The 9,679-nt window shown below is 40.7% G+C and overlaps 1 protein-coding gene across 30 annotated transcripts in view; it reads right to left on the bottom strand.

The window, feature by feature from the left end:
* The window catches only part of LOC124381709 (neurexin-1a-like), a 316,092-nt gene that overhangs the window by 135,733 nt on the left and 170,680 nt on the right, over positions 1–9,679 (bottom strand). For all 30 annotated transcript variants that reach the window (XM_046843553.1, XM_046843558.1, XM_046843570.1 and 27 more), the window contains one exon: positions 1–165. This exon is cut by the window's left edge and continues 17 nt beyond it. In XM_046843553.1, coding sequence (XP_046699509.1) covers positions 1–165 — 165 coding nt within the window. The remainder of the gene's footprint in view (positions 166–9,679) is intronic.

Genomic DNA, 9,679 nt, shown 5'->3' with positions numbered 1-9,679 from the left:
AGTCTCCCAGTCCGGATGAGCTGTCCACTCTGATGAGTAGGGCGTCTTTAAGCTGAGTGCTGAAGCCCAGCGCCAACCTGTCAGCTCTGGTGCTCGGCCTGTCGTTCGGCGGCCACGTGTACGTGATCTTACCTCCCTCACGTCCGAATATGTACGTCGTCCCGGCTGTGTTCAAATACAAAAAAATGAAAGACGAGCGAAATTCGTTAATTTTTGAGGTAGATTTTTCAGAATCGGTCCATTCACAGGTTTATAACATAACCAGCTTCATTATTAACTTCAATACAGAAAGAAAGAGATACCAGTCATGGAACGACGTTTCGGAACGTCTAGAACGTAACAAAGAAAAGACATTTGTTGTTGAGAGACTGATTCCTTTCAAGGTTTTTTCCTCATGAAGTCTCAGGGAGTTTTTTCCTTTCCACAGTCGCCATTTTGAATAATCTTATAGGCACTACACTTCTACAGTTTATTATAATAGAGGTCCCCAACCTTTTTTTTATACACGGACCGTCGGACAATATTTTCCTGGACCGGCCTTTACGGAGTGGTGGATAAATACAACAAAATAAAATGATGCGACCATAAAAACTGGAATTTTCTAAATATAATAATAAACGTGAATCCACTTTGTTGTATTTTGTTCATTTTGCTCGCTTGGGGGTTTAAGTTTAGCAGTAATGTATTATGTGTTAGCGGCCGGAGCCCCTTTAAGAAGGTAGTGGATGGAGGTAAGACATGTGACCGAGGCATCATGACATGCATCAAGAGTGAGTCATAGACAGATGTGGCGGAGAGAATCCGGTCATTTTCCAAAATAAAACATCGATCAGAATAAGATGATGAATAAAACGGAAATTTTGTGTGGCGGTCCGCTGGCTCGGGGGTTGGGGACCACTGTTTTATACAACTTTACGCAGCGTTGGACAGTAAAGAAGGAAACGTAATTCGTTACTGCACATAAGTAGCTTTTTTCATGTTTTCTCCCTGGTGGTCTAGTGGTTAGGATGCGGCGCTCTCACCGCTGCAGCCCGGGTTCGATCCCCGGTCAGGGAACCAACCCCAGCCACTTTCAGTGCCACTTTTCAATGCTACCCTCCCCCAGATAAATGGGGAGGGTAGCATTAGGAAGGGCATCCAGCGTAAAAACATGTGCCAAATCAAACGTGCGAAGGATCTGCTGTGGCGACCCCTAACGGGAGAAGCTGAAAGAAAGTTACTTAAGTGTTTTTTATTTTGGGAGACTTTTACTTCCCTACATTTTAACATTGCTTTTTTTTTAACATCCCATTCCACACCCCCATTTGCTCTTATAATAACCTTCACTTTTCTGGGTATATGTTTCACAAAATTCTATGGGGAGTTGTGCTTATTTGTCCACAAGGATGTTGGGTGTTAGTAAATTCAGGAACTGTGGGTGAGGTGAGGAGGCCTGGGTGTGTTCCAATTCATGCCAAAAGTGTTCGAGATGGAGCTCTATAGCAGAAGATCTTTCACTCCATCTTATCCCAACCATATCCTCATGGAGCTGGAAATTGTCAGTTTGGGACTCCTAGAGAACTTGTAGAAACGTTTTTTCTGGTAAGATGTTATACTTCTTATCATAAGGTGGTAAGTTTGTATATGTAGTGCAACTGAAGAAAAAATTGAGTCCCAAGTCGTATACAATTGTGGCTAAAACTTTATGCTAACATTTCAGGAAAGAACCCACATATGGCTGGAAAATGCAACTGTTTCAGTACCTTTTTCTGCAAAGTACAATCCTAATCCTGTTTTGCCTCAGTTAGTTAATGTATCGGTGCTGCATCATGCATTCAGAGCAAATAACTCTGACGTAGATTAGCAAAGAATGATCCGAACTAGCTAAAAAGAATTACCCACCAACATCAGCTCTTGCACACCAAAACAAACGGGTAAGCATTGAAGGAGGATTTTGTGGGCACCAATATTTTCAAGCAACAGTAAAGGTGAGATTTCAAGGCTATCTTAGTAAGCGGAAAAGTCATGGTTGGCCTGCCGGATTCTAATTAGCACGTTCGAGACGAAAAGGTGTTTTCCTGAAAAGGACGTCGCACCGCTTCGCACGTTCCTCATACGGTATAAATTTTCGGCTCCGGTGAACGTGCTACCGGGAAGGGTCACGGTTCTGCGGTCCCTGCCACACGAAACAACAGATTTGTCAGAGACCGCGGAGGACGTACCATTCCGAGGTTTGGAATTACTATAGCGAAGTTGCGAGCGAGGAGCATTTCGGAGGAAAATTTCAGTGTTTAAGAAGAATGAATTGGTTTTTGAAAGCAGGAAAATGTTTTTGAGCACAAACAGGAAAAAAAAATTGAGAGAAAACCTATGATGTGGGGAAGGCATAGTGTGGGGCAGAGTAATTCAGAGGGGGCGATGTTGTTCAGATTGCTACTGCAATGATTGCGTGAAGATATTGCTCATTGCATATCGTTGTGGAACTACGCTCATTGCTCATTGCATATCGTTGTGGGACTACTATTTCCTGTCCCTCTCTTGTTGCTTTTGTAAAGCACCTGGGGGTCCATGTGAACTTCTCAGAGCGAAGCCAGAATGTTGACTGATTGCGCACTGACAGTTGTTCAGATATGACATCCGGGTTCTTCAAGAGTCCAACAAACCCTGATACCTTAACAATAAGATAGCAAGATATCGAGTCGTATTGGTGCAAATAGAAATCATGTTGGGTAACATAAATCGGTGGTGGACGAAGTACACAAACCATGTACTTGAGTTAAAGTACAGATTCGCTCGATAAAATATGACTCCAATAAATGTGCGCTCTAAAAGTACACAAGTATTTCTTTTCAAATGTACTTAAGTATCTAAAGTACTATGATTTATTATGTCTATAATCTTCCTATTATTATTTTTATCACAAAACTCTTTTCTTATTGAACTCAGTTTATGTGAAAAGACTCAAATGTGACTCTCAGCACACTGGTCTATTAATAGAATGATATTAATGACTCAAACACTGATCGATTTCTATTACAATTATCATGAGCACAAAACCTTTTCAACTGCTTCAAACGATTTGCGCTGTATCATGGCTAACATAATTGAGAAATGTGAAGAAAGAGTTTTAATGTGCTCTAAGGTACAAGTAAAAAACACATTTACCCTTATACATTTTCTATAACAGTAAGGAGAATTTATACATAATCAAAACGAATTCTGGAATTCAGCACAACGTGGTTTGGGGTTGAATAAAAAATTTTTGCGCCAACACACGAAAGATATCATCTCGGGGAAAGCTTACTCAGGTGAGCATCGTTGCGCAATTTGCTCGACTGGTTTTGTTGTGTTGTCGGATGCACAAACGGAAAGATGCTTGATAATGGGCACCCAGGCTGGAGATGTTTAAATATTCATTGGCCGTTCCAGCAAGAACAATAGGCCATACATCACCCTGACTGTAATCCGCAACATTTTCCTGTAAACTACCTTCGTGAGGCGAGAACAATATCAATAACCTGTTTTGCATTTATTTATATATTTGCTTCCCAGTCCCTCCGCAGCCCGGTGGAATCGTTTACGGCACGGAGACAAATGCTCCCGTGTCTCCTCGCCTTGGCCTGCTCTCTATCAAACACCCACCTGCTTCGGGAAAGCAGCTGAGAGAAATGAAATTGGAGTTACAGAGCGCATTCAAACGGCGAAGCAAACACCAATATTTGTTCGCTTCTATTCGGTTTGATGGCGCATTTGGGTGTCCGCTCCCATGCTGATCAGCAATACGGCTCTGGATCCAATTTTACAAGGCCATGGCTTTCAGGAAACAGACACACATATAAATATATATATATATATATATATATATATATATATATATATCCCTCATCTACTTTGCCCAAACTCACCGCTTACTAATTAAGCCCTACCATGCCATGTCTAAGCCTCCAGCTAGATTCCAGCTCAACTCTGACTCACTGCAGCAGGCAGACGATGACAGAAACCACACTGGCTTCAGCGTCCGATCCAAACTAAATATTCATTTGCACAATTTGATGTCAGAATTACAGACGAAGGGCCTTGCTGTGTCAAGGGTTCTTGCAGGTGGATAGAAAACCCTGCCTGTGTTGTAGTGCAGTAATTGTCGGAGCAGGATTTATACATTGTATATATTTTGTACACTTTTCTGGCAATATATATATATATATATATATATATATATATATATATATATATATATATATACATATGTATATATGCATGTATATATATATATATATATATATATATATATATATATATATATATATATATATATGAGGCAGGACACAAGGATCTTTCAGGATCTTATGTGACTTGTCAAAGCTAGAAACAAGCGCCTATAGTGCCAAGCTTAAGGCTAATGGTTATGCTTAAGATGATCAGAAATTCAAACAGGTTTCATCATCATGATTAGATTCAAAGCATCTGATAGTTTTCTATACATTTTGTAGCCCTAGGTTCCATGATTTGAATGTTTGCACACTGTTTCACCATTTCATAATACGTGTAAGAAGAGCTCTTTGAATATTGTAGCGCGGTGAGGTTGAGCGAAATGGACCGAAAAACGATTCACGGATCCTGTCATTAAACGTTATTAAAAAAGTTTTATTTCTGGCAGTTAAGTGATGAATAAAAGAGATACTCTTGCATGTTTCATGATGGGCTGTGGGCCAGAGGTCTGCAGGTTGGTTGTGTGGAAGTGGATATATCTTGTTCCTTATTATTGAGGAAAACGTCCGAGGCAGATTCATACTCCGAGTGGTATTTGAGGACTCCCAGGTGCCCTTGATGTACATTCAGGGGAATATATATTAAGGTTACTAGCAAATCCCATAAAGATGGAATTATATATCAAGGTTGAACCTCATCAGGAATGAGGTTCTAATACAATTCGCTAATGAAACAGATTAAGGGCCAAATGCTATGAAAGTTAAATGCTTGATTTTCTAGTTTTCTTGACACTAATTGCTTGAAAATCCTGAAAAATTCATGGGTTCATATCCCAGCAAAATCAAGCTGCCTGTGGTCCCTTGAGCCCTTAACCCTCAATTGGTCAGATGTATAACTAAGTTAACTTAGTTAACAGCTCTGGATAAAGGTGTCTGGTAGCCTTCAGGGGTGGAGAATGATAGCCTAATGGTTAAGGTATTAGACTCTCGATAGGAAGTTCAAATCGCCAACAAGCTGAGCCCTTGAGCAAGTTTCCATAGCAGTTATTTTTACGGGGTTGGGTTGCTAGCCCTCTTCTTCTTTCACAGCTGGGCTTAGGACCGTCCATGGTGGAGTACTTTATCCCCATTTCCACAATTGAGCACCCATTGGGCTTTGCTCAAGGCCCCAAGAGTCTACCACCTCCCCGTTCTTGCAAATATCTTAGCGAAAAACAAGTCACGATATCTTTGTAATTCTTTTCCTCATACTGTTAAACACCCCACACCCCCCACACCCCCTTATACCACAACCCACTCAGTCAAGTATCCATCTAGGCTTTATATTTCAGCAGTCAATGTTTACAGGCGCAGTCTGAAATACAGAGGGGATTGTGGGTGTGAAATCTAGTGCCGTGTGTTCTCAGGCTCCAGAGGTGGAGAATAATTATCCCTCAGCACACAGCTCCATTCTCTTCCTCCACCGAGATGCTCACGCTGATATGGATCTGTTGTAGTTATCGGCTATAGTGGGCTTCTGGAAATATTAAACTCCCGTGTTGGTAGCTCTTTGACTTGCTTGCTTTCTTCGCTACTATCGTCTTGCTTTATATTTAGGATATTTCCGTTCATAGTTTTCCACTTCTGCATGTCTCATAGTAAACTGTTAAGGTTTGACAGACAGCTATAGAGTGGATCTGAATTTTCTGTATCACCTGAGCATCATTTTCGCCCTCGGTCTTAAAGGAGGTTGTCGGAAGTACGCGGTGAGGACGAGGAAGCTCTGAATGCAGCTAATGGCACCGTAATGGGGTTAAATTTCAGCGCCCCAGCCTATTCCTGCCGGCACTTAATGAAGCGTGAGGCCTCCGCAAGCCGAGCGATTAGCATGTTAAATATGCCTCGGCGTCTGAGGCGGGAGACGGGGTGAAATCGAGACAAAGACGGACAGGGAAAAAAATATGCACGAGAAGTTGCCGTCAAGCTGAGAGTCAATCGCTCCGACTGTCTTTCCTTTGACCTCTAGTGTAGTCGCTCCTGTAATGAGCCTTATATTACCTCCGTTGCACAGAGGTGGAGGAAAGGAATCCGATTAAAACCCTAGCAAAAGAAATAAAGACTACAGTGTAAATCGAAACTCTCTGAATTCATCTGTCCACACTGGTTCATTTACACACAGAAAGAATGCTGAATGGTCTCTGCTTTTTAGCCTACTCTGAATGGACCATAAATATAATAATCAATAACTCACTATGATGTTTTTATCATTATTTACAATGCAACAAAAGGAAACCAATTCATTTCTTGCCAACCTATAAAACTCTTGCTTCCTGAGATTTCCCAAGGTTCTTCGATGTACACTGTAGCTACAGACCGGGCAAAGTAAGCAATTAGTTGAAGCTGCAGGCATCAAGATAATACCTTAAAATTGATCATTAGCCCAGAATAGAATAGAACCTTTAAAAAAACGCCCTCATGGGCAAATAACAGCAACAATTCAGGGAGCCTTCTGCTAAATTGGTTCCATCAGTCTGTTCGAATATAATGACAAGGTGTCAGTAATGATGAGGGCTCGAGTATCAGGAGGACAGAAAACAATCAAATAAGAAGCGAACGACATTGTCAAGAAATTTCAGCATTTCAGCTACCAGGTTTCCGCACCATGTTTGTGTCGCATTTATTGATTATTTGCCTTTCATGCCCTCATTGCATACACTGTCTACATTTCATTGGTGTTTTTTTGCACCAAGCATTTGGTTTGGTGTGTCATGTTCATGTTTTTGAGCTTATTAGGAACAGAACATGTGTATGCTCGGCATATAGTCGGCTCCGGTTGGGACCTCGGCTAGTTTTTAAATTTGAATGGATGCTAGCATATAATTTTTCTGTGTGGGAACCAAATATTGCTAAAGACTAAAATGAGGAATAAAATGTCCTTTACCTAGATTTGCGTGTATTCATCATTAGATGATAGCAAGCAGGAATTTTCTATGTGGTCAATAGAAGGATTAAAGAATTACTGTAATTGCTTTTTGTGTAGGACCCTCCCTAAAGGTCAGAAAATTAAGAAAACCCTTATGCCAGAGGAGTGGAAACCAGAACATATCAGAATGAATGCTTTCATATAAAACTGTGATTCACAGACATACCACTGTCAGAGCTTCTGCCATAGAAATGGATTAGCCAGACTAGCCATAGGGTTGGATAGCAACAACTGTCTCAAATAATCAGTCACACAAGCATGATGCATTTTATTCGCATAGAGCTTCTAGAATCTTTTGATGCTATAGTTCATAAAAGTATGCAATATGGGCTGCTTGTTATCCTACACCACAAGAAGAGTCCACCAAATCCGACCTGTCTGTCTAAGTTCAAACAAATCCAGTACATTTTTCTTCTGCTGACCCTTATTAAGAGCACCACAGGACAAGGTATAGTGTATGCTCAGCATACAGTCGGCTTGGGTTAGGGCCTTGATGCTGGCCTACATAGGCTTTTCCTGTCATGGCACTTTGTTTTCTGTCGGCGGGATACGCTCTTATAACTTCAGACATGTTGTTGAACTGTGTAGCCTGCATTTCATGTTGAGGAGGTGTTCAATCCTGTCGTGCGGCAAAGCAAAGGAGTTACAGTGTATAAGGAGAAAGCTTACGCCAGAGGAAGGACTGTCAGATTCACTTATGTCTATGCTGAATTGTTAATACCTGGCTGGTCTTGTTTTGTTGTGCGTTTGACTTATTCAGGAGTTTTGTTTACAGTTATTTATTTCTTTTTACTTCTCCTCACAAGAGGAAAGCTTTTCAGATTGAGAGGTCACTCATGAAAAAATGTACATGGCTAATCAAAGGATGTTTTAGTGCTGGCTTGTGGTTGGCTATTATTAGCATGCTGTGAACCATGGGGGGCTGGAGCTGAGCTCATATAATTAGTGAATAATTACTTTATAGATAATGCAGTCGTTGTAAAAAAAAAAAAAAAAAAAAAAGAAAGAAAAAGAAAATACTACTAAAGCCCATCAGACCTGATATTTAATTCTACCGATTTGTCTGAAATTCTATAAGCTATTCACACAGATACACGTATGTACTGGAAGTTGTAGTGGTAGCTCAGTGGTTAAGTTATAAGAGGGCTTGATTATTTGGAGGACAAAAAAACAATCAGATAAGAAGCAAATGACAATGTCAAGAGATTTCAGCATTTCAGCTCAAAGTGCTATGGCATGCTCCTGGGTTTCTGCACCATGTTTGTGTATCATTGTGTAGTTTTGTTGTCCTGGCTCTACTCCTGTCTTGTTATTGATTGTTTGCCTTCCATGTCCTTATCACGTACACTGTGTGCCATTGATGGGTCTTTGTCTGCACCAAGCCTTCCTTTTGGTGTTTAATTTTCATGTTTTTGAGGTCATCCGGGTAATTGGCACTGAGCTATCGTCCTACAGTATCCTACAGGATCCTACAACACAGGGGGTCCTTTTGACAGCTCCCAGCTTCCACTCTGAACATTTTTATTATCATCATTTGTCATTTTTATTTCTCTTTACCAATTTTATCAAGTGACAATTCATCATCGGCACATGATCCCTCTACTCCTTCCTCTGCTCCAGCAGATCATTCAGCATGATGAATCCTTGGCTGTCCATAACAAAACTGGCCAGTGCTTTAATGGACTTCATCTGCTCTCAGCCCCTCTGCTAGTGCTAAATCAGTAGCCGCTGGCTGCTAGCCGTCCTTGTGTTTGCTTAATAAGTCTGGCACTATCGGCATCTATATGGCCCTGTCGATGGAAACCTTTACAGCTCACCGCCCCACTCATTCATCTTCACCTCCACATGTAGAAATCCTTATAGCCAAACTCCCATAAACAGAATAGATCCATAAGGAAGCCTGGCTGGCTGAAAGTACCTCGGATTCGGATAGCTCATCAAAGGCTATTTCATAGTTGGACAAACAAACAGTCCTCGGGTCAAACAGATTGCAAATGATGGAACGGGGTAGAACTAAGTCGCTTGGCTGTGCAAAAAGATCCAGTCAATCTCATAGTATAGTAAGACAGCTGACAAAGAATTCACAGTGTCCCTGGTCCATAGGTAATCAACAACGCATTTAAAAGATTGGCTAGCATATTATTCTTTTGTCTGAGAATCAAATTGGCTCCATATTGTTTAAGATGATGCCTTAGATGGAATAAGGAAATAAAGCATTTGTTAACCTGATGTCTATGGCATATTGTCATAATAATACATATGGCCTCCTTCTCCCTTTTTTAGAACCCAGGTCCACATATACTGCTCTAATGATCACATCAGTGAAAGCCCAATGTTTTAGTGCCACAACCATCACTTGGTAAAATGCCATCCTCATGTATGCATTTCTGCTTCCCATATCAAAAACCTTTCCTCCACTTATTTATTTTATTTATTTTATTTTATTTTATTTTATTTTATTTTATTTTATTTTATTTTATTGCCTTACTGACTGTTGCATAGAGTGATAATCAAATAATGATACCATACT

This window comes from Silurus meridionalis, chromosome 28 (genome assembly GCF_014805685.1).
Source record: "Silurus meridionalis isolate SWU-2019-XX chromosome 28, ASM1480568v1, whole genome shotgun sequence".
Classification (NCBI taxonomy): Eukaryota; Metazoa; Chordata; class Actinopteri; order Siluriformes; family Siluridae; genus Silurus; species Silurus meridionalis.
This window is presented reverse-complemented; position numbering and strand designations above follow the sequence as displayed.